General features: G+C 45.3%; 3 protein-coding genes across 5 annotated transcripts in view; 1 reads left to right on the plus strand and 2 right to left on the minus strand.

The window, feature by feature from the left end:
• Positions 1 to 25,824, minus strand: part of LOC125009548 — a 321,026-nt gene that overhangs the window by 7,596 nt on the left and 287,606 nt on the right. The gene's annotated exons all lie outside the window — the stretch shown is intronic.
• LOC125009275 (voltage-gated potassium channel subunit beta-3-like) lies at positions 10,601 to 20,701 on the plus strand. 3 transcript variants are annotated; one of them, XM_047587077.1, is made up of 14 exons: positions 10,601 to 10,837; positions 10,961 to 11,262; positions 13,870 to 13,913; positions 14,820 to 14,857; positions 16,198 to 16,277; positions 16,922 to 16,966; positions 17,046 to 17,090; positions 17,187 to 17,230; positions 17,457 to 17,543; positions 17,706 to 17,791; positions 17,878 to 17,998; positions 18,085 to 18,179; positions 18,284 to 18,404; positions 18,498 to 18,844. In XM_047587077.1, the coding sequence occupies exons 2-14, from the start codon at positions 10,967 to 10,969 to the stop codon at positions 18,764 to 18,766; spliced, it is 1,371 nt and encodes a 456-aa protein (XP_047443033.1). In that variant the 5' UTR covers positions 10,601 to 10,837; positions 10,961 to 10,966; the 3' UTR covers positions 18,767 to 18,844. The 3 variants fall into 3 exon arrangements, with proteins under 3 accessions (XP_047443033.1, XP_047443024.1, XP_047443041.1); XM_047587085.1 differs by adding an exon at positions 19,493 to 20,701 and having other exon boundaries at positions 10,620 to 11,262; positions 18,498 to 18,586; XM_047587068.1 differs by having other exon boundaries at positions 10,601 to 11,262.
• The window catches only part of camta2 (calmodulin binding transcription activator 2), a gene marked incomplete at its 5' end in the record, with an annotated part of 13,652 nt that continues 8,663 nt past the window's right edge, over positions 20,836 to 25,824 (minus strand). The window contains 8 exons of the mRNA XM_047585755.1: positions 20,836 to 21,741; positions 21,839 to 21,913; positions 23,222 to 23,418; positions 23,652 to 23,672; positions 23,823 to 23,894; positions 24,939 to 25,146; positions 25,239 to 25,420; positions 25,591 to 25,787. Of these exons, the coding sequence (XP_047441711.1) occupies positions 21,687 to 21,741; positions 21,839 to 21,913; positions 23,222 to 23,418; positions 23,652 to 23,672; positions 23,823 to 23,894; positions 24,939 to 25,146; positions 25,239 to 25,420; positions 25,591 to 25,787 (1,007 nt within the window). The remainder of the gene's footprint in view (positions 21,742 to 21,838; positions 21,914 to 23,221; positions 23,419 to 23,651; positions 23,673 to 23,822; positions 23,895 to 24,938; positions 25,147 to 25,238; positions 25,421 to 25,590; positions 25,788 to 25,824) is intronic.

Consider the following 25,824-nt stretch of genomic DNA (forward strand, 5'->3'; position numbering starts at 1 on the left):
CTCCACGTAGCAAGAAAAGCACAAAACTTAAGAAACCAGAGAAAATCCAAGCACACAGACCAATAATTGTAAAATATTCATTAAACTCAACAGAACGCCAGAGCAAGAAAAGGTTGTGGTCACCAGGAGCATGGAGGCGCTGGACAGGTACCAATAACCACCATGAGCCGGTCTGTAAGGTATAATGACCCACCCCACAACACACAACCAGGACACAGTCTGAAACAACTCTTTCACCTGCACCAGGACACAACCATGACACAATTCAAAGGATCTGAGAACCTTTCAATATACAGACCAGAACCTGCCACCATGCCTTTACCAACATTAACCACACCTGCTGTGATTACACAACAAACAGCACGATCAGACCATTAGAACGCACAACAAATTACCCACAATCCATTTCAACAGCTGAAGCATGTCTGCACATTTCAATAACATCAAGGACTAAATAATCCAGTTTACACCATTCTACATTACTGTCATATCAGAGACTTGGGTCAACGCTGACAGAGGAATGGATTTTGAGTTGGATGCATATGAACTCAACTATATAAACAGAAAGAACAAAAGTGGAGGAGGTGTGGACGTATATGTGGACCATCACCTGAACTATAGAGCAGAGCAGAAAAAACTAAAATGTAATAATCAGCTGCAAATATAGAGCACCAGGCTCTAGGTTTGAATCATTTCAGGACTGGACCGAGGCGTCTTTTCAAGGATGAATCAAAAATAGTTTTCATCTGTGGTGACATTAACATCGATCTTTTCAATCCTAATAAGCACAAAGACTGAGGAATTCATTAATACAATGTACGGTATGGGCCTTTATCCAAATCACCAGACCTAGAATCACACCTCACTGTTCCACATTAACTGACAACATATTCACTAAGACACTGAAAACAACAGTGTGAGAGGATTAGTAATCATAGACACCAGAGACACCCGCCAGTCTATTCAGTTTATGACAGTAATGTTAAAGGACGACTAAGGACCGTGATGAAACCATGAGTGCACTTAAAAAGGATTCACTAGCACAACACTGGGATATTTATGTAATATAAGGAAAAGGACATTGGTGAAGCCTATGAAACATTTTAAACGTATTTACATCATTATATGATAAAAATAAATGCACAGATTGACCAGGGATTACAAGGGGGTCACAGAATGTCTGCAGGAAGACAAACACACTTTATAGAGAGTTTATAAAACCAATTATATATTATTTATATGTACATGATATATTGTCATGTGCTATGTCATCTTATATACACAGGATATATTTTTATACTTTCTATATTCTCAGGGTTTGACACCTTTTTGTCTAGTTGCTTCATCGTGGCCTTTGAAGAAGGTCATTTCTTCCTGTGTTGTGTTGCTCATGTCAGAAGAGACAATAAACTCGATGTTACATTTACAGATTACATGATTAGAAACAGTGGACGTGAACAGAACATCAGACTCTGCTTCACAGACAAACTAATAACTAATGGAAGTTTAAACAGGTCGTCACTGACTTTGTTTGAAGGCACAGACGTGAGAGAAATGATGTGAGACTGAAGCAATGATCAGATCCAGGAAGAAGATATCTCACCATGAACCAGGATCAACACCACCAATGTCTTCATCTTCCTGTCAGAACTCCAAGAACTCCATGTTGATGTGTTTGGACTCCAAAGACTTACCAAAGGATGAGTCTCCGAAGGTGGTCAGCGGATTTGTGGATGCAGAGGACACAAACTCCCAGGATGGACCGGGGATGTAGTATCGCTCACCTGTCCTGAGAGTAAAAGCAAGAAGGAAGCAAGGAGCTGACTGTTATGATCCTGATCGGAAGTAGCTTCTGCACTAACAAGCTAGTGAATGATCTTCACCTGCAAGGAAAAATGTGAACAAAAGGCAGTCTCCTGCAAAGCTGTACCAGACCTAGAAGTGAGCAGCCTAGAAGGCGATGACTTCATCGAGCTCACTGAGGTCTTCGTACAAAAGGATACCCCCGTGAGTTAAGAGAACATTCTGACTCAAGAAGATGTGGATAAGTGGTCACATCTGCAAGGTGTATGAATCCCTTCTATCAACGTGGATGTCGGCTTTCTGATTGGAGCTGATGTGGTGAAAGCCTTGGAACCAGAGGAAGTAATCCACAGCATCAAAGATGGGCCATATGCAGTACGCACAGCCCTGGGATGGACCGTAAACAGGCCGCTGCGTGAGAACATCAGAAATCGGACAAAACATGGATTCCCACAGATTAAAATAAATCGCATCTCAGTGGTTCGACTGGAAGAATTATGGACTCGGGAATTCAAATGTGATTTTCCTGAGAACGCTCAAGAGGAGCAGTTGGAAATGTCCAAGGAAGACCAGCTGTTCGTGGACAGAGTCTCTGAATCAGTAATATTGGGTAACGGCCACTACTCCATCGGGTTGCCGTTGAAAAACAAAGATGTAAAAATGCCCAAAAACAGAGCAGTGGCAGAACAACGAATGCTCAACATGAAAAAGAAGCCTCAGAAAACCAGACATTCAAGGAGGTAGAGAGCTTCAGAGCTGCAGAGCTTCCTACCAAGTAACCACACTCAACAAACAAGGGCCTGACATGACAAGCAGTCTGATCGGCGTCTTAACAAGGTTCCATCAAGAGCAAGTCACAGTAATGGCGGATGTGGAATCAATGTTCCGCCAAGTGAAGGTCCCACCAGAAGATGCTGACCTTCTCAGGTTCCTGTGGTGGCCGGTCGGCGACATCTCACAAGAGCTGCAAGTATACAGGATGGAGGTTCACTTGTTTGGTGCCACCTCCTCACCAAGCTGTGCTGGTTATGCTTTGAGAAGATGGAGTACAGTGGTGTATCCGGTCAGATTAGTTTAAGTTCCACATGAACATCCAGCAGAAGCCTCTCACTAGGAGGGGAATCTTCTACTATCTCCGGTCATACTGTCTGCCAAAATTATCCTGCAGGAACTGTGCAGACTGAGAACAGGATGGGACGACACTGTGCCAGTGTCATCTTGCACAACAATGGTCAAAGTGGATGGAAGAGCTTCAGCCGCTCACCAGCGTTGGAGTGGATCGGTGCTTCAAGCCACCAGACTTTGGAGAAACAGTGGAGGCTCAACTTCACCACTTTAGTGACACAAGCAGAACAGGCCATACTGTCACTTACCTGGTCCAGAAGATGTGGTCCGCCCAGGTGAGATCAAATCTCGTCGAAAAATGGTCTGCTCTTTCTGAACCTAACCCTTTCAAAAATCCCTAAAATCACTCAGAGCAGCAGAGTGTAAACCTGTGTGTCTGTGGGTGTGACAAATGCCTCAGCAAGACCGTGGTGTGGAAAGAGTGAATGAGTGTGATGACTTATTCAGACTAGCAGTAAATCAGGAATAGCTGAGAAGAACAGAGCATATCCTGATAACCTCTTGATGTGGGGAAAGTGAATTCAGGAGACCACGGTGATATTTGCTGAGGGATTTGATGGTACTAATCAGGAAAAGCTAAAAAACAACAGGGCAATAGGTTTCGGACAGTCTCTTGATGTTGGGGAAGTGAATTTGAGAGATTAACGTAACAAATTCCTGATAGCTTTTTAAATGTAAGTGTATTTACAGGGTTAACGTAACAAATTACTGATAGCTTTTAGCTGCTGAGGAAGTGAATTCAGGAGGCCATAGAGGGGTTGTTGTGTAATAAAATGGTACCAGCTTAAAAACATGCACAGTCGTATGTCTTGTCTTGGAGAGGAGGGTGTCTGCAGCCACTGCTCCAGTGGGGGCTATAAAGTGCGTCCTGTCCAGTGTGAGGCAGGATAGTATCGCCAGTGGTGTGCAATACAATTTGCTAGCAATTCACACCACTAGGTTGTGTGGTGTAATCAATCTGTGGATACCACCTCGACTAAGTGCCTGGGTAAAGTGTTGAGCGAGTGTTAAGGGCTTTGTCAGGTTAAGAAGCGAGTGTCTGCACGGGCAGATTGATAAAGACTGAAAAAACAAAAAAAGGAGAAAAAGAGAAGAAGAGTTACAGTGTGAGCCACATGGAGGAGAAGTAGAGGAAGAAGGTCAATGACATCATCAAGAACACACACACATGTACCTGTTATAACAATCATACAAAGTAAAAAACATGAACGAATGAATGAATGAATGAATGAGGATCACTTTGAACAAGGAGGAGCTTGTGAGACGAAAGGCATCAGAACACACTTTTGGCTGGAATAGACATATAGAGATGAGGACGGCATAGAGCATCGGCAGACTGAACAAGAGATCAGTCAAAAACTGTGGCATATTACCAAACTGTAAACTTAACTCAGACTAAAGAGGAGTTTCCAGTGCTACTGTGGGAGGTTGTAATACGGAGTCTGTGGACACCATATACACTAGCAACTATATTAGAAAACTTGTGTAACAACCCCCCAGCATAGTAATATTGCCTCTGCAACCCCTTCTGAGGATTCCTGAGAACTTAACCATAGCTGGGAGACAACGGGGGGAAGTAGAACCACGGTTGCAGATACAGATTGTTCCCAGAAAAATAGAATGGGAAACAGATAAATTTGGATACCTTACTAAAACTTGAAGTACAACCTTACTAGGACACCTAGGTTTAGACAGGCCACCACTGCACATAAAATAATAGTTATAATAAGAACAAGAGAACAGGGACAGACAGAACTTAGAAGGCAAGAGGAAAGTGTTAAACAAGGAGTTACGGGCTGTAATGGTAAAAGGAGAGGGGCTGCTGACCCCAGTGGAGCTAGTGATAAGGCAGGTCATGATTAGACGATGCATGAATAAATGGCACGAGAGAACATCAGGTTCTTCATGCGATGGCCTGAGAGGGGGACCTTTGACGCTCCATGCTGTAAAGGAGACTGAATCGAATCTTGACAGATGCCTGCCCCAGGAGGAGGAGACAAAGGAGGAGGTTACTATCGCCAGGGAAGAAGAAGAGGGTTCAATCCACAGATATGGAGGTGTATCCTACGCCCAGCTGAACACCGAACAAAACGAAGAAGTGAGATGTTGGGGATGTGACCAGAAAGGTCATCGTCGCATTGATTGCCCCATCAATCCTTGGGTGGGGCCAGCAAAGGAGGGGCAGTAGTGGTACCTAGAGAAGCCAGGAGGGACACACATGTCACCGGTCATGTCAACACAACCACAGGAGGAACCCACTGTCGCTGTTGAAATACAGTCAAGAATATGCTTTATGGTGGACACAGGGGCCACTTATTCCTGTATCGGCAGCAACCGGTGCACATGATAATGCCAGGAAAATTTATAACAGCACCCCTATTATACTCAGTTATTTACTAATTAAGTTACTGGGACGAGACATCCTGTGCCCATTTAAAGCGACAATCATCTGCACACACAAAGGCCTTACACTGGATCTCAAAAGAGAGCATGCTATTGGTATGATGACAGTTCAAGACTTGAAAGACAATGAAAGATCAGCCCAGTACAACCAAACTCTGACACTAGGACCTAGAGGTTAGGAAATCTGCCCATCACCTGCACTCACACTGTTCGGTACTATTTTATAAAGCTGTTAGCATTTAATGTGTGTGGCAATGTAACCTAACGATGGGGCTTGGACCTCACAGGTGGTGAGATTCATATTAACATTTCTTACCCAATGAGGATCCCTGTTATTAGTTGGTAATATGGTACCCACCTCCCTGAACACAATAATGTCTGCAGTGATCCAATGGTCATGAGGTTTGAACCTCATCCAAAGACGGTGGAGTTGTTGTGATCTTACGGTCACAAAGGGGGAAAACGTCGTGTAATTTTAAAGCCTGTGATGTGCTAAGAAGAAGATAAATGAAAAACGCAAGCAGATGACAATGAGGTCATGTTTGATTATAATGTTATATCGATTACAATGATATATCTGATCATAATGTCTTTAGTTTGATTATGATATGATGGGCCTTTACCAGGTATATGCTACTGGAACAAAAGGTATATCTACTGTGTTCCTCACAAGAGCATGAAGAAGGTAGTTGCACTCATAACACTTGGTAAAATTCACAGTTTGTTTGCAATAAACTTTATTATTTAAAAAAAAAAAAAACTTAGAAGTGGATTAGAAAATAAGGGTGTAAAATAGGCAGGAGTGACTTTGTAAAAGTGGGAGAAGCTACTGGTGTAATACAAGGATGAACCTACAAAAAGTAAAAAGGTAGTTGGAATAAACCAAGATGCTGCCTAAGAGTGAGGCACTAGGCTCTCAGGTCTACGATGCTGTAGCCCAGAGTTTCAACCTTTTTCAAGCATGAACGCACACTGACTGATCGTCACTGGCTGGTCGAAGCAGGACGTCCTGCTTCCTTGGTCGTTTGGGGCAAAATACTTTTGTTGACACCTGCCACAGCTTCTTGTTAAGGTAGAATGTAAATTGGTCTATAGTCCAGTCGCTTGGGACTCTGCTATATCTCCTTTGTACTAATAGCCAGTGAGTCCGCAATTCTACCAGTGTTGAAACAGAATTATGACACATCTGACTACTTTTTGGAAATTCAGGTTTGTTACGTGGTGTGAAGATAACTACCTTATTTTGAATGTGAATAAAACTGAGGAAATGGTGTTCGATCTCTGCACTAGCCACTAGCTGTCTCTTGCTCTTCTCGGCACCTTGCAGCATATGATGCTATTTTCTGTGGGTTTCCGTGTTGTATTGCCTGTTGTGTTGTGTTGTATGGTTTGTTCTGTGTTGTGGCTGCAGCTTGGGCGAATGGCCGCCAACAAATTTCTCTCTTGGGAGACAATAAAGTTGATCTTGAATCTTGAAGTGAAGGAATGTGATTCGATAATGGGACTAACTTCGTCAGAGCCATAAGGAATCCTCCAACACAGAACTTCATCCCAGGAGATGTCGTCTCGATCGTGGACGAGTCAGCGTCTACGGGATTCTGACTGAAGGATCGACGAGACTACAGAGGATGAGCATGGGATGATCCGCAAGGTTCGAATCAAGACGAAGACTAATGAGCTTGAGAGGCAAATAACAAAGCTGTGCTTACTTCAAGAAGAAGGACTGTCACTTATCTGACTGACTGACTGAGACTGAGTTATTTGCCTGAGTGTTACTCAGAAGAAGCAATTAGGGGTATGCAGAATTCATAGTTATCATGATTGAAATGTGTTAAAAGAGACATATAATTTAACAATATACAAATATACAGGATTATATGATGCATAATTTAATTTAAAAGTTCATATAATGGTTAAAAATGTTAAAATCACACTAGAGCTCATGTTTTCATGTCATCTAGGACATGTCGATAAAAACATGTACTTATTAGATATTGTGTTCACAAAAGCGTTTCCAGAGTGCAACAAATATCAAATAAAGAAGGAGTTGTAGGAGGAACAGGTCCATTAATAAAAAGCTTGAGGGCCAATCAAAGTTTAAGTTTAAGTGCTGAGAGCAGAGCTACATAAAGTGTAGAAGAAGTGAAACAGCTAAATTGTGATGTTGCTAACACTGTGCAGAGTTTTGTTTTCTGTGTTTTTCACAGTACAGACGACATTGGCTCTGATCTCCGGCCTCCTCCCTCACAGCCATCAGCACCAGCCTACAGCCAAGAAGGAGGAGCAGCCACCAGCCACCAGCCACCAGCCACCAGGGAAGCAACGCTCCACAGACACGAGACATGAAACTCATACATGGAAGCTTCCATCATCCAGGCGAAGATGGAAGAGCATCAGCAGCTTTAAAAATCACTGAAAGGAGGATTCTAAGGAGGCTAAGCTAATTAAAAATTCACTGGCACCAAAATCTGAGTTGCTTTCAGTCTGGCTACTAGCGTTAGAGTCAGCATGTATATGTTTGGAAGCACACACCAGTTCAGTGAAGCTTTCTTTATGCTGTGCTTAGCTGTTATACCGTCATCAGACAGACACACACTCATACACACACACTCATACACACTCACTCACACACACACACACACACACACACACACACACACACACACTCACTCACTCACTCACTCACTCACTCACTCACTCACTCACTCACTCACTCACACACACACACACACACACACACACACACACACACACACACACACACACACACAGTTGTCACTCCTTAAATGATTTTTATAACACCTGTAAACACAGGAGCTTACACTCTCATATAACTCTTGAATTACAATACGCTGTCAGTCTATGATCAAATCTAGACAAAAGAAAATGACAAACACACTTATACGTCACATGTATTAAAAAATAAAAAGGCACCGTTTTTGTACGATGTCTTTTTTGCATGTTTTCATTCTTTAAGCACCGACACTGGTATCAGATGACACTTGAACTATAGCAAACCCTAGAAATAACAGGGAGGAGGTTCATGCAGAGGCAGGTACAGAGAATATATTAATATAATAATAATGTGGAAACTCCTTATGAACTGTCTCCTCTAACATGTGGGTGATCAGATGTTCTAGATCCAGTCAAACGATACGTTGTCTCCTGAACATAGTTTTAGTTTGTACTCACATGTAAAGACAGACAGGACGACGCTCAGTAAAGTCAACCAGAGTGATGCAGGTGTCCCAGTAGACATGTTGTCTTCTGTTGATCCTCACTGATCTGGTTCTGCCTTGAATCTATCAAACTGACTCGATCACATTTAATGGAAGTTTGAAATAAAGCTCAAAGTCTCTGACACCAACACGTCTCTATCAGCCACTCGACCTCAATCTACTCAGACGTTGGACCGATAAAGACATAAAAGAGCCATAAAGAAATGAATCACTACAAAAAGAAAGTACAGAGAGACTCAGTGTGTGACTGATCATGATCTCCAATAAAACAACTACAGCTCCCTGTCAATCATTGTCTACATATTAAAGTTCACCATCACAGAGAGAGTTTCCAAAGGAAAGTCTTAGTCCTGACCTTAAACGTAGAGACTGTGTCTGCCTCCAGAACCCAAACTGGGAGCTGGTTCCACAGGAGAGGAGCCTGATAGCTGAAGGTTCTACCTCCCATTCTACTTTTAGAACCTCTAGGAACCACATTTTATTATTATGTATTTGGAGCCAGACAGTAACGAGTTACAATAATCCAGCCTGAAAGACACAAATGCATCAACTAGTTTTTCTGCATCACTCTGAGAAACGAAGCACAAGACAAACAATATAAGAACAATGAAGTCTGTGGCCATGGAAACTGTTTATTCACATTGTGACGAATACGTTGCTACAGCAGCATCCACACTTTAAGTAATATAGCAAATAAATACATGTTTTACCAGGTGTAGAGCAGTTAGTTCATTATATGAACTAACTGCAAAAAGCTTTGGGATGTTGCCACTGTGATACTTCTAACATCACATTCATTTCTGATCAGTTTATCATCATCCACATAACAAACTGTCTGACCAACCATTTACAAGTCTAATTAAAACACAACGACATTAAAAATGAAATAAACTCATCATTTACCATTAAACAACATACGTCACGCTACACCCAGTATTACAGCCACTTCCTCCTCTATTCTGCTTCTGATGGCAGGTTTACACACAGATCAATAGTTTACTATCGCATCATATTTTATTTAATAAGAACGTTAGACTCTTGGACTAGACGGCCCAGTCAACCTGTGGCTGCACCCTTCCTCTAACTACATCCCAGCTGCTTCCTTTGAGGTTAAGTTTAAAGGGGCGGTCCTAAGAGATGACGTCAGATAGACCCCGCCCACGTTTTTTTTTTTTTTTTTTGGACGTGCCAATCAGAGAAATGGGCGCCAAAATGAGCCGTGTGTATCAGAAATGTGTATGAAAGTGCAATACCCAACAAACGGGTAGAGGGCGCTGTTCGATGCACTGACAAACAAACAGGTCCAGTGGAAAATAAGGACGTTCAAAGACAAAGGGAGAAAATGTTCGTTAGACTCGATGAATCTGAGTTTGTTGTCCTCAGATTTCTGTCAGGGCCTCGGATTGTTGGGTGTGTGTACACAATCCACACACACACACACACACACCAACACACACACCACACACACAGCCACAGACCACACTCACCACACACACACACACACACACACACACACCACACACACACACACACACACACAACACACACACACACACACACACACACACAAACACACACACACACACACACAACCACACACACACAAACACACACACACACACACACACACACAACAACACACACACACACACACACAAACCACACAAACACACACCCCCACACAACACACACACACACACACACACACACACACACGACCACACACACACTGCAGAGACACGCGACTGAACCCACCCTACCAACACGGCATTCACTGACACCAAACAAACACACATCTACATGATCTCTACTAGCATAACCATCTACTGATAAACACCTACCAAATCTTCACGAACAAGAAACACGCTTACAACACACAACACATCAACTATAGAACACAACACAACAACAGAACACTAGCAAATAGCCACAGACACATCCCGCAGGCATGCTGGGATGATGCGTTCAGGGTCTGAACTTAGAGGCTGTGTGTGTGTGTGTGTGTGTGTGTGTGTGGAATTAAAGCTGCATCATTTTGGACTGACGCCATGTTTAACATCTGCACCCAGAGTTTTTAAATCCTGAGATCTGAGCTCTGATTGGTCGGATCATCCAAACAGATTAACATGAAGGACACCAGGGACACCAGAGACACCAGGGACACGTAGAGATACCAGAGAGTTCAGAGACACCAGAGAGTTCAGAGACACCAGAGAGTTCAGAGACACCAGGGACACCATAGAGACCAGGGACACCAGGTTGGACAGGTAGGACATCTGTTTTGATTGGCGTTGGTACTTAGTTTGGAGCCTCTGAAGGAGACAGTTGGAGGACAACTGAGGACAGGTGAGGACAGATGAAGCCCTGACCCTGTGTCTGATGGTCTTCAGAGGACCATGTTTGCGGGCCGAGCGTCAGCTTCAGGGGCAGCGGGACCGTCTGCAGCGGCGGCCGGAGGGAAGTCGGGGAAGTTCTCGGTGGAGGAGCTGTACGGCTTCAACAAGAAGCCGAAGGTGAACAGAGGGAATTCTGGGAAACAGGAGAAAAGCGACGGGAGGAGGAAGGAGAAGGAGGAGTCGGCTCTGGCCTCTCAGGTCCTGGAAGCCGCCCGCAGGCTGATGGAGAGACGGAGGCTGGAGATCTACCTGAAGGAGTGCGACATCACCATGGAGACCAACAGCATGCCGTACAGGTGAGACGGGTGAGACGGGTGAGACGGGTGAGACGGGGTGAGACCACCAGAGGGTTTAAACGGTTTATATCATGTTTCTCTGGTTTAATAAGAACCAACAGAAAGAAGCTGATGATGGCGACAGAGTCCACACACACAGATTCAATTTAATTTGTGTAGCGTCAACAACAACAACACAAACTGTCTCCAGGTGATTTACAGAATCCAGCCTGAAACCTCCAGAGCAGCACGAAGGAGACGGTGGGACGAGATGAAATGTCACATTTTAAAAGATTATTCTGATTTATTACACAAAGGCTTAAAACCAGCACTTTGTCTATGGGAGCTCTGAATGGAGTTTTAATCTGGAGCAGCTGATTCAATCAAACCAAACATCATGGACATGAGGAACGGGGCCAGAACACCTGAGGAGATTTAAATGATAAATACTTTTATATTTCTATGTTTGAGCATGAACTCCCCATCGTCTGTCCATTCGGGCATTTTTATACACGTTTTTCATCTTTTTCCACTGTGTGATCATTGTGTCTGTGTTACATCCTGTGGCTTTAATTTCTGCAGGAACTTTTCTCTTTAGTCAAACGTTTAAATCCAGTGTCTTTTCCTCTCACATGTCATTTATACTCTGAACTTTGACCCTCTGGACATTTTCAACATGTTCACACATAAAGAAACGACCATAAAATCCTCAGACTTCATGAATCACTTGCAGTGTCACCTGATCTAAACTACCAACATCTCAATAGTTTTCAGGTTTTTAATTCTTTAAATGTCAGTTTGAAAATACCAAGTTTTAATTATTATTATCATTATTATTATTTTTTTTTTTTACAGAAAAAAGGCAAACAAAAAAGAATGACTTCCTATAAAATAAACAGTAGGATGATGGGGCTTTGTGGTAATTAGAGTCTTGGATGTGTAAGAGTTTAGCAGAACCAGATTAAGAAATGAAGCAGTGTGCTGACAGTCTTACTCTTTACTTTGGGCCAAAAATCAACATTTGAAATGAAAAACCTTCATTTGAAACCATCAAACCGTGGTTCCAGCCTTGGACACTCCACAAACAGACCAGCACAAGAACAAACATTCCTCCCTCACCCCAGGATCGATGTGCGCTCCGGACCTGTTCATAGCTGCTGCACCACCTTTTAAACGGCAGCTTGTACGAGGACCGTCCTTCAGTCCACCTCCATCCCTGACCTCCGACACCGGCTGGAAGTCGAGGACTTTGACACAGGTCTGGTGTAGATCCTTCTTCGGTTCGTCTTGGAACTTGTCCAGATGCGGTTCTGTAGAGGACAGAATGAGAAACAATGAGAGAACGGAAGCTATTTCCTCACACCACTGCTCACACAGACCTTCGTCTCTCAGAAACTCCGGACGTCTGCTGGTAGGGTTTTAAAGGCTCAGTTTAGTGCATCCAGCCTGTCTGAGCCTGTTCTGAAGGCGAGCAGACTAAGAAGTCAGTGAAAAACAGAGGCTCCTCAAATAAACCGGGAGTCTGCACGGCTCCACGTTTGGTCTAGAGGATTGTCCAGGTCTGCAGCACCGAGATGAAGAAAGGGATGATCCCCGTCAGGTCCAGATCCTCAGACCGGGTCCAGCTGGGACTGCAGCTGGAGAGTGACCTCTGAGCTGGTTCTGTGGTTAATCCATCAAACCCAGGGAACGTGTCCTGATGTCATCTGATTAACTGCAGCAGCCCACTCCTCCACAGACAAGTCTTTACCGAGGTCAGCGTTGAGCTGGGCAGAGCCTCCGGGAGCTTCCCCCGACACCACAAGGTGCATGGTTCTGTCGCTGCAACAGTTCCTTGGGCTGGTCGGTGTTATTCTCCCCTCAGGAAGCATTAAACTTGTCATTAGTTTCCTTTCTGCTATTGATCTCTCAAGGTTACAAAAAGAGCTTTGAGTTGAGGGAAGCGAGAGAACGACCCTCTCATGCAGGACTGAGCTTAACTCGGGCCTCTTCTCCTGCAGCAGGGCACCAGCTTCAATACGTCCAACATTTAATTCCAGGTCTGCAGACTTTCCACCACAACTTCAGGGAACCAAAGTCAGCTATTTTAGATCTCCAGTTAAAAACGTTCACCTGGAGAAGTTATTATTTCAGCTGTTATTAGATGGTGTCTGTAAATCCGACTGGTCGAACGCTGCTTTTAAGGAGTCTAGAAGTAAGAGAACTCTGGCTGCCCTCACCTCATTATTACAAACACTAACCCAACACGGGCGTTTTAACCTAGAAGCCTCCAACAGGTCTAGAGGAAGAACAGGAGATAAAGGGTCTGAGATGATTGTGAACGTGGTTCCTCACCTGCTCTGTCAACAGTGCAGCTAATAACACATAAAACATAAAACATTCTGTTTGTATTCTCTGTTAGACGACCTGTTATTATTATTATTATTATTATTATTGTTATTACTATTATTATTATTATTATTGTTATTATTATTATTATTATTAGTGTTATTATTATTATTATTATTATTATTAGTGTTATTATTATTATCATTATTATCATTATTATTATGTGAGACAGCCCCTGTCCTCTGATTGGTGGACAGACTGAACTCCCATGATGCTCTCTGTTTATTCACTTTTAACCAGGAATCTGGGAAAATCTGGACTCAGAGTGTCGTGTTTAGGACTGGGTGAGAGATACACACTACTACACACACACACACACACACACACACACACACACACACACACACACACACACACACACACACTAATACACACACTACTACTACACACACCGACACTACTACACACACACACACACACACACACACACACACTACTACACACACACACACACACTACTACACACTACTACACACACACACTACTACACGCACACTAATACACACACACACACACCAATACACACTACTACACACACACACACACCAATACACACTACTACACACACACACACACCAATACACACTACTACACACACACTACTACACACACACACACACTACTACACACTAATACTACACACACACACACACACACACACACACACACACACACACTAATACACACACTACTACTACACACACACACACTACTACACACACACACACACACACACTACTACACACACACACACACACACTACTACACACTACTACACACACACACTACTACACGCACACTAATACACACACACACACACACACCAATACACACTACTACACACACACACACTACTACACACACACACACACACACACACACACACACACACACACACACACACTACTACACACACACACACACACACTACTACACACTACTACTACACACACACACACACACACACACTAATACACACACACTGAGACACACTACTACACACACACACACACACACTGAGACACACTACTACACACACACACACACACACACACACACACTACTACTACACACACACACTAATACACACACTAAAACACACACTAAAACACACTACTACACACACACACACACACTAATACACACTACTGATACACACTAACTCAGAGCTGATCCTGGTCTCTTCACAGGAACGTGGGTGACGTTTGGTTCTCAGATCTCTGATGAGGTACCGTCATTAAAGCACGCACACACACACACACACACACACACACACACACACACACACACACACACACACACACACACACACACACACACACACACACACTATATTTATTTTGTTGTTCACAAGAAAAAAGAAGGGATTAAGACCTGGGTCCTGTGCTCCTGGAGCCAGGTTCTACTGGTTCTGGATCCTGGATCAGGTTCTACTGGTCCTGGATCCTGTGCTCCTGCAGCCTGGTTCTACTGGTCCTGGATCAGGTTCTGCTGGTCCTGGACCCTGGATCAGGTTCTGCTGGTCCTGGATCCTGTGCTCCTGCAGACAGGTTCTACTGCTCCTGGATCAGGTTCTGCTGGTCCTGGACCCTGGATCAGGTTCTGTTGGTCCTGGATCCTGTGCTCCTGCAGCCTGGTTCTACTGGTCCTGGACCCTGTGCTCCTACAGCCTGGTTCTGTTGGTCCTGGATCCTGTGCTCCTGCAGCCTGGTTCTACTGGTCCTGGATCCTGGTTCAGGTTCTACTGGTCCTGGATCCTGTGCTCCTGCAGCCTGGTTCTACTGGTCCTGGATCAGGTTCTGCTGGTCCTGGACCCTGTGCTCCTGCAGCCAGGTTCTGCTGGTCCTGGATCCTGTGCTCCTGCAGACAGGTTCTACTGGTCCTGGATCCTGGATCAGGTTCTACTGGTCCTGGATCCTGGTTCAGGTTCTGCTGGTCCTGGATCCTGTGCTCCTGCAGCCAGGTTCTACTGGTCCTGGATCCTGTGCTCCTGCAGCCAGGTTCTGCTGGTCCTGGATCAGGTTCTGCTGGTCCTGGATCCTGGATCAGGTTCTACTGGTCCTGGATCCTGCAGCCAGGTTCTGCTGGTCCTGGATCCTGGATCAGGTTCTACTGGTCCTGGATGTGAGTCAAAGGGCTTTATCTGGTAGAAACATCCAGTTTGGACCTGAACACAACAGAGCACGTGCAGAAGGGACCATGTGGGTTTGGAGAAGGAGCTGAATGTGTGATGACAGACAGTGAGATGAGCAACACCAGCAGCATCATGCATCAAAGCCTGATGCTGCCTCCACCATGTCTGACAGTAGCTGCTGTCCATGCTGGAGATGATGCTTGGCCTGGCCTTCTGCGTAGCAGAACATTAGCAGGAGGAAGATAAAGCTGGAAACTGGACTCATCTGACCACAGAATCTTCTTCCAGGTCCTGACTGTCCAGTCCTTGTGTTCTTGGGTCTAAGCTCTGTCTCTCATTGATCAGGGGCTTCTTCACAGCCTTGTAGGACCTTAGGCCAGGGTCAGGTTGTTCTGTCGGTCCATGTCCTGTCTAATCGATGTGAATGTGTGCAGATGGCTGAGAACGTTCTGACCGTGGCCTACGACCGTGGAGTCAACCTGTTCGACACGGCCGAGGTTTACGCCTCAGGCAGGTGAGCTGTCCTCCCACAGGGGGCGTCGCAGAGTCACCTCATATGTCTATACATGAACACAGCTACCCACTGCCTGTGTCCATGAACGTCTACAGAGGAACACACTACAGCTGTCACCATATATTATCATGGACAAAAAACATTATCACGATATCAACAACAATGTGAATAATCAGGGACAATCCAGGACATGCATCTTTGAATCAGATGAATTAGACTCAGAATAACAGCAGCACATCATTTAGTCCATATTATCATTACACACTTTAACACAATTTTTTTAATACCATGATCATCATGACTGTGGCTGCTACACATCTAGACATGAAGCTTATTTTTAACATATTGATCTGATGGATCCTTTTGTCCAGATTTCATTTCTTTTTAATCTTTCAGTTTCTTTTCATGTTAGATTCATGTGAACGGGTGAAAACTGAGCCCAGAACCGGGTCTGGTTCAGGTTTAACCTGATACCGGAGCCAGACTGGTCCTTTAGAGACTTAAGTGGTGTCAATACCAGTATCATTATCTGTATCATTATCTCTACCAGTATCAGTACCAGTACCGGTACCAACGCGATTCATACCATTAAAACCATTAAACTCATTGAACCTGTTCACGTTTGTAAGTGGTTTGTGTTTCAGGGCGGAGACGACTCTGGGGAACATCCTGAAGAAGAAGGACTGGAGGTAGGACCTTTAAGGGGGCGGGGGGAACATCTGTGTTCTGCTGAGTAGTTTCTACTGAATGACGACGTGTCTCCATCAGGAGATCCAGCTACGTGGTCACCACCAAGATCTACTGGGGAGGACAGTGAGTACTTCTTTAGTTCTACGGCTGCAAGAACCACAACAACCAGACACAACATGTCCTCTCATGACGTCTGCCCGTCCATGTGTCTGTTTCCAGGGCGGAGACAGAGCGGGGGTTGTCACGGAAACACATCATCGAAGGTAGACGACATTACGCAATCATGTTCAGGTCCCAGGGACCGGGCCTGGGGCCAGAAACCGCCTCATTTAGACCCGGACCTAGAGCCAGAAACCAGGGTCAGGATTTAGAACCTGATGGAGCGCTGGTCACGGGGCGTGTGTGTGTCTGTGTGTGTGTGTGTGTGTGTGTGTGTGTGTGTGTGTGTGTGTGTGTGTGTATGTCTGTGTGTGTGTGTGTGTGTTGCAGGTCTGCGCGGTTCTCTCTCCAGGCTACAGCTCGACTACGTTGACATAGTTTTTGCAAACAGGAGCGACATCAACGCACCGATGGAAGGTCCGAAAACCTCCGACCAAACTGAACCCATGCTAATATTAGCACCACATCCCCATTAGCATCACCATCAGCACAACCGTTAGCATTACCATTAACGCAATCGTTAGCATCACCATTAGCACCACCGTTAGACCAGTGAGCCCATCGGTGCTTCTGTTTCAGAGGTGGTCCGAGCCATGACCTTCGTCATCGACCAGGGCCTGGCTATGTACTGGGGAACCTCCCGCTGGAACGTTGTGGAGATCATGGTACCAGAACCAACTAGAACCACCCGAGCTAGAATGAGACCAACGCTACGTTCACAGAGCTTCATTAAACGTGTGTCTGTTGTCAGGAGGCGTATTCTGTGGCCCGGCAGTTCAACCTGGTTCCACCGGTCTGTGAGCAGGCCGAGTATCACTACTTCCAGAGAGACAAGGTGGAACTGCACCTGCCAGAACTCTACCACAAGATAGGTACAGACAACAGCCTTACAGACCAGTCTTAGAGAACACATAGAGAACATAGAACCTTTTAATGGTCCGGTTCCTCCGTCTCTAAGGGGTTGGGGCTATGACCTGGTCTCCGTTAGCCTGCGGCCTCCTGACGGGAAAATACAACGAGGGCGTCCCAGAGAGCTCCAGGGCGGCCATGAAGGTACGCGGAACAAAGGAGAACGGTGGTGAACACAGAACAACGCAGGAGAACACAACACGCTAGAACTCGCCAGAACTGAGGATCTGCTCTCTGGTTCCGTTCAGGGTTACGCGTGGCTGAAGGAACGTCTCTGCAGTGATGAAGGGAAGAAGCAGCTCAGTAAAATCAAGGAGCTCCACCTACTGGCCGACAGGATGAACTGCACCGCGGCACAGCTCGCTATAGGTACGAACCTTTAGAACCAGTAGAACCTTTAGAACCAGTTCAGCCTTTGGAACCGGTAGAACCCAGTGGAACCTGTGTGTCTGTGTTTGACAGCGTGGTGTCTACGCAGTGAAGGTGTCAGCTCGGTTCTGCTCGGAGTCTCCAACACAGAACAGCTCCTGGAGAACCTCGGTTCCATCACGGTAACGTCACCGCGACAGAAAGACTCCAGTTGTCTCTTGCTGCCTGTCTCTCTGTTGACGTCCTCTTTGTTGCCTGTCTCTCTGTTGACGTCCTCTTTGTTGCCTGTCTCTTTGTTGACGTCCTCTCTTGTTGCCTGTCTCTCTGTTGACGTCCTCTCTTGTTGCCCGTCTCTCTGTTGACGTCCTCTTTGTTGCCCGTCTCTCTGTTGACGTCCTCTCTTGTTGCCTGTCTCTTTGTTGACGTCCTCTCTTGTTGCCTGTCTCTCTGTTGACGTCCTCTCTTGTTGCCTGTCTCTTGTTGCGTCCTCCTTGTTGCCTGTCTCTCTGTTGACGTCCTCTTTGTTGCCCGTCTCTCTGTTGACGTCCTCTCTTGTTGCCCGTCTCTCTGTTGACGTCCTCTCTTGTTGCCCGTCTCTCTGTTGACGTCCTCTCTTGTTGCCTGTCTCTCTGTTGATGTCCTCTCTTGTTGCCTGTCTCACTGTTGACGTCCTCTCTTGTTGCCTGTCTCTCTGTTGACGTCCTCTCTTGTTGCCCGTCTCTCTGTTGACGTCCTCTCTTGTTGCCTGTCTCTCTGTTGATGTCCTCTCTTGTTGCCTGTCTCACTGTTGACGTCCTCTCTTGTTGCCTGTCTCTCTGTTGACGTCCTCTCTTGTTGCCTGTCTCTCTGTTGACGTCCTCTTTGTTGCCCGTCTCTCTGTTGACGTCCTCTCTTGTTGCCTGTCTCTCTGTTGACGTCCTCTTTGTTGCCCGTCTCTCTGTTGATGTCCTCTCTTGTTGCCTGTTTCACTGTTGACGTCCTCTCTTGTTGCCTGTCTCTCTGTTGACGTCCTCTCTTGTTGCCTGTCTCTCTGTTGACGTCCTCTCTTGTTGCCTGTCTCTCTGTTGACGTCCTCCTGTGTCCGTCAGGTGCTGTCTCAGCTGACTCCGCCCCTCATAATGGAGATGGACGCGTTGCTCGGCAACAAGCCGCGAAGCGGGAAGAAGGAGGCGAAGAGTTGACGATGAGGACGAGGAAGAGGAGACGTCGTCGTCATGGAGACGATCATAAATATTTATCCTTGTGTTTAAAGATAAAAATAAAGAGTCAGTAAATAATAAAACAAGTGAATGGTCTGAAACGTGTGTGATGTAGAACCAGTGTTCAGAACCTTTGTACCGTTTGTGTTCCTGTTGTGTTGTACTTGTTCAGTTTTCCTCTGTAGCCACTTCATGAATGAACTGAGCTAGACTGTGTCAGGGGGCGGAGCCAGAGAGAAAGCCTGGTTGCCGTGGTAACAGCCTCTCGATGATCGACCTCCCTTTGAGGAACAGAAAACCCAGAGTTGCCTCATTTCAGGGTTCTCAACAAAACCAGGTTCTGAAACGGACCCAGGATCATTAGAACCAACAAACAACCAAACGTTTTGTTTCTACAGCAACAGTTGACAAGAATGTGTCAACGGAGCAACTGTAACAAACTGGCCCAACTCTTCCACTGGTACTTGTTGGTAGTTTTTGTTGCCCGTCTCTCTGTTGCTCACATCACTGTTGCTAGTCTGTGTTGCTAGTTTTAGTTGCTCGTGTATTTGTTGCTCATCTCTCTGTTGCTAGTTTTTGTTGCTCGTGTATTTGTTGCTCATCTCTCTGTTGCTAGTTTTTGTTGCTCGTGTATTTGTTGCTCATCTCTCTGTTGCTAGTTCTTGTTGCTCGTGTATTTGTTGCTCATCTCTCTGTTGCTAGTTTTTGTTGCTCGTGTATTTGTTGCTCATCTCTCTGCTGCTAGTTTTTGTTGCTCGTGTATTTGTTGCTCATCCCTCTGTTGCTAGTTTTTGTTGCTCGTGTATTTGTTGCTCATCTCTCTGTTGCTAGTTTTTGTGTGGCTCTTTATTGCTAGTCTCACTGTTGCTAGTTTTTGTTGCTCGTGTATTTGTTGCTCATTTCTCTGTTGCTTGTTTTTGTTGCTCGTGTATTTGTTGCTCATTTCTCTGTTGCTTGTTTTTGTTGCTCGTGTATTTGTTGCTCATCTCTCTGTTGCTAGTTTTTGTTGCTCGTGTATTTGTTGCTCATCTCCCTGTTGCTAGTTTTTGTTGCTCGTATATTTGTTGCTCATCTCTCTGTTGCTAGTTTTTGTTGCTCGTGTATTTGTTGCTCATCTCTCTGTTGCTACTCTTTGTTGTATGGCTCTTTATTGCTAGTCTCACTGTGTCTTTGTTGCTCGTTGCTCGTTGCCCGTTGCCCGTGTGCAGCGGGAGGAAACAGAGAAGTGGAAGTGTAGCAAACAGCTGATTTATTTGTCACTGGTTTCATTTGCAACATTTAAATCTGAACTCATGCAACGCGTCACCGCAGAAAAACAAACAAGCTCGTGCTCGTAGACTCGGTGTCGCCGTGACAACCCGGCAACGCTGCCGGAGAGATTCAGATATGGAAAGAAGGGACCCGGGCTGACCTCTGACCTCTCACCATGTTTGTAGTTTGGGACTGTGTGGGGTAGAGCGACAGGTTTGTAGTCCAGAAGGAGGCTCTGCAGTGTCTTTGATTGTGAGAGACGGGTCAGAGGTCAGAGGTCAGAGGTTGAGGGGGGGGGGGGTCCTTAAGACTTGACCTCAGTCTGTGCAGCACACACACACAGTTCATGCTGTAATAAATAAAAACATCCAGATATATGCTGTAAATGGACACTTTACAATAGACTTCTATTCCTATTCCCTGGATGTGTGTTTCTCTACGTGGGACTCTTTAAATAGATTTAGCATCATTTACATTTTAAGTCCACTCTCTGTCCCAGCATGCACTTCACCAGCATGAGTCCAACAACTGCATGAAGCTCCTGAGAGACGACGCTCAGGGTCAAAGAAACGTCAGATACATTCAACCAGGAGAGAGAGAGAGAGAGAGGAGATAGATAGATAGATAGATAGATAGATAGAGATAGATGAAGAGTTGGCGTGGGGTAAGGCATCTCTCCGTCAGTCACTTCTTTTCCTCCTTCAGTTTCTGTCCATCAGAGTAAACCTGATCCTCTCCATCGTCCCTCGGTCCTCCAGGAGACGGATGAAGGGGTGAAGGGGTGAAGGGATGAAGGGGTGAAGGGATGAAGGGGTGAAGGGATGAACGGGGGTTAGGTGGTCAGTCCTCTCCTCTCCAGCTCCCTCGTCTGTTTCAGCTCTTTGATCCTGAAGAAGAGATTCAGTTAAGATTCTGTCCATGAGACATGTGAGACATTTAATGTCCTCAGGTGAGTCTAATGTCCTCAGGTGAGCCTCTTGTCACCTGTGTCTGCAGCGCCGCAGGAACCTCATGATCTTTCTCGCTGCCTGGTCCTGTTTCTTGGTCAGGAACGAGCCCCTGGGGACAAAATCAGCCATCAATCAACCATCAATCAACCATCATCAGTCATCAATCAACCATCAATCAACCATCATCAGTCATCATCTATCATCATCCACTGATGTTGATGTTTGTATTGATGTTGATGTGTCGGTTGTGTTGATGTTTGTATTGATGTTGATGTGTTGGTTGTGTTGATGTTTGTATTGATGTAGACGTGTTGATGTTTGTATTGACGTAGATGTGTTGGTTGTGTTGATGTTTGTATTGATGTCAATGTGTCGGTTGTGTTGATGTTTGTATTGACGTTGATGTGTTGTGGTGATGTTTGTATTGACGTAGATGTGTTGTGTTGGTTGTGTTGATGTTTGTATTGATGTAGATGTGTTGTGTTGGTTGTGTTGATGTTTGTATTGATGTAGATGTGTTGTGTTGGTTGTGTTGATGTTTGTATTGATGTAGATGTGTTGTGGTGATGTTTGTATTGACGTAGATGTGTTGTGTTGGTTGTGTTGATGTTTGTATTGATGTAGATGTGTTGTGTTGGTTGTGTTGATGTTTGTATTGATGTAGATGTGTTGTGTTGGTTGTGTTGATGTTTGTATTGATGTCGATGTGTTGTGGTGATGTTTGTATTGACGTAGATGTGTTGTGTTGGTTGTGTTGATGTTTGTATTGACGTAGATGTGTTGTGTTGGTTGTGTTGATGTTTGTATTGACGTAGATGTGTTGTGTTGTATTGACGTAGATGTGTTGTGGTGATGTTTGTATTGATGTGTTGGTTGTGGTGATGTTTGTATTGACGTAGATGTGTTGTGTTGGTTGTGGTGATGTTTGTATTGACGTAGATGTGTTGTGTTGGTTGTGGTGATGTTTGTATTGACGTAGATGTGTTGTGTTGGTTGTGGTGATGTTTGTATTGACGTAGATGTGTTGGTTGTGGTGATGTTTATATTGACGTAGATGTGTTGGTTGTGGTGATGTTTGTATTGACGTAGATGTGTGGGTTGTGGTGATGTTTATATTGATGTAGATGTGTTGGTTGTGGTGATGTTTGTATTGCCGTAGATGTGTGGGTTGTGGTGATGTTTGTATTGATGTAGATGTGTTGATGTTTGTATTGACGTAGATGTGTTGTGTTGTATTGACGTAGATGTGTTGTGGTGATGTTTATATTGACGTAGATGTGATGTGTTGGTTGTGGTGATGTTTGTATTGACGTAGATGTGAGGGTTGCGGTGACGCGTTGTTTACGGTATTGTCGATGTGTCGGTTGTGTTGCAGTGCCGTTGAGGTGTTGTGGTGCGCTGCGTTGCGGGGCCGTACTTGATCTTGGGGGCGTGGCTTGTGGAGCCTCGGGGAGGAGCCCCCTTCAGCCTCTCGTACTCCTTGTAGCTGCGGTAGTACTGCTGGATGAGGACGGCCGCCCTCCGGCTCTGCTGGAAACGCTTCTGCTCGTAGTAAGACCTGAACTTGGACTGGATCAAGATGGCCGCCTGGGTCATCTTCTTGTAGAGGGCGTACTAAGAGGACGAGGAGGGGGTTATTAGCTAATGTTAGCAGGTCTATGCTAACACCTGGAGCTGCTGGTTCACCATCTGATCCCTGACATGATGTATGGTCAACATGAGCCAACATCTCTACACATCACTACACATCGATCCACACATCTCTACACATCACTACACACATCTCTACACACCACTACACACATCACTACACATCCCATCTGTCCAGCTACTGTCAGCCATATTACCTTCAGAGCTATCCATGTTAGCTAGCCAGAGAGAGAGAGAGCAGGTTAGTACAGAGTTAGTGACGCTCCACCACAACCCACACACACACCTACACACACCTACACACACCTACACAGTCCTACACAGTCCTACACAGTCCTACACACACCTACACAGTCCTACCTACCCACCTGTTTGTACTTGCGGTAGCATCTCTGTATGACGGCTGCAGCCATGTCCTGCTGCTCCTTTAACCTCCGGCCCTGAACAGACGTTAGGTCATCAGCATGTTAACGAGTCATCAACACGTTAAACAGACGTCAGACAGATGTTAGACAAACATAAACAGACGTAAACAGGTGTTAGACAGATGTAAACAGATGTTAGACAGATGTAAACAGATGTTAGACAGATGTAAACAGATGTTAGACAGACATAAACAGATGTTAGACAGATGTAAACAGATGTTAGACAGACATAAACAGATGTTAGACAGATGTAAACAGATGTTAGACAGATGTAAACAGATGTTAGACAGATGTAAACAGATGTTAGACAAACATAAACAGATGTAAACAGATGTTAGACAGACATAAACAGACATAAACAGGTGTTAGATGTAAACAGATGTTAGACAAACATAAACAGACGTAAACAGGTGTTAGATGTTAGAAAGACATAAACAGATGTTAGACAGATGTAAACAAATGTTAGACAGATGTAAACAGATGTTAGACAGATGTAAACAGATGTTAGACAGACATAAACAGATGTTAGACAGATGTAAACAGATGTTAGACAGATGTAAACAGATGTTAGACAGACATAAACAGATGTTAGACAGATGTAAACAGATGTTAGACAGATGTAAACAGATGTTAGACAGATGTAAACAGACATAAACAGACGTTAGACAGAGACAAACAGATGTAAACAGACATTAGACGTTAGACAGAGACAAACAGATGTAAACAGACATTAGACGTTAGACAGACGTTAGACGTTAGACAGACGTTAGACGTTAGACAGACGTTAGATGTTAGACAGACGTAAACAGGTGCTGGACGTTAGACATAGACAGAGACAAACAGACGTAAACAGACGTTAGATGTTAGACAGACGTTAGACGTTAGACAGATGTTAGACAGACGTAAACAGACGTTAGATGTTAGACAGACGTTAGATGTTAGACAGACGTAAACAGACGTTAGACGTTAGACATAGACAGAGACAAACAGATGTAAACAGACATTAGACAGACGTAAACAGAGCCCCCTGAACATCCCATAATACTCCCATGAGCTCACCTTGTATCTCCTGAAGGCGTTCTGGATGATCCTGGCCGCCTCGTACAGCTCCCTCTGCTCGCCGTCCGTCAGTGTCAGGAGAGCAAAGTCTCTCTCCATCTTCCCATTGGCTGAAGCGTTCAGGAACTCCGCCCATGCCGCAGAGGACGGGGGGCGGAGCCTCTGGAGAGCCAGCGCGCTGAGGGGTGAGGGAGGGGGGCACACCCGCCTGAAAGGGGACACAAACATCAAACGTGTCAAAAAGAGGGGCTCCTAGTGGGCCATGGTGATTATTATCAGAGGACAGGAAACACTGCTCACCTGGGCGGGGAGTGTGTGTGGGCGTCGACCGTCTCCAGGTAGGTAGCCAACCAGGTGTCCTGTATGGTGGGGTTGTCCCGCCTCTCTCTAAGTGGTGACTCCGCCCCCCGGGGGAAGTCCTCCTGTTTGATCCTCTCAGGTGTGGCCTCGATGATTTGCTCCGCCAGAGTTGCCATGTCAACCTAACGTGTGACCATAGCAACAGAGGAATAGAAACAGATTAGAAATCCTCTTTAATACATGACTTATTTCTCATTTCTTGGCGCTATGCACCTTATGCATCGTTTACATTGCGATTTTGTCCATTACTTTCTTTCATGATACCAACAAAACTAGAGGTCAGCGGGCGTACCTGCAGCACCTCCTCCTCCTCCTCCTCCAGGTACGCTTCCTCGCCCTCGTTCTCAGCGTTCTCGCTGTAGCTCAGCAGCGCCGCTACATGAGAACGCCGCCCCCCGCCCCCCGTGGACAGGTAGGCGTGGTCAGGGGAGGAGCTCTCGTACTCCATGAGGTAGAGGGCGGAGTCTCTGGATCCGCCGGGGTTCAAACCTGTGACACAGACCAGACGATGAGGAACACAAGGCTT

This window comes from Mugil cephalus, chromosome 1, assembly GCF_022458985.1.
Source record: "Mugil cephalus isolate CIBA_MC_2020 chromosome 1, CIBA_Mcephalus_1.1, whole genome shotgun sequence".
Taxonomy (NCBI): Eukaryota; Metazoa; Chordata; class Actinopteri; order Mugiliformes; family Mugilidae; genus Mugil; species Mugil cephalus.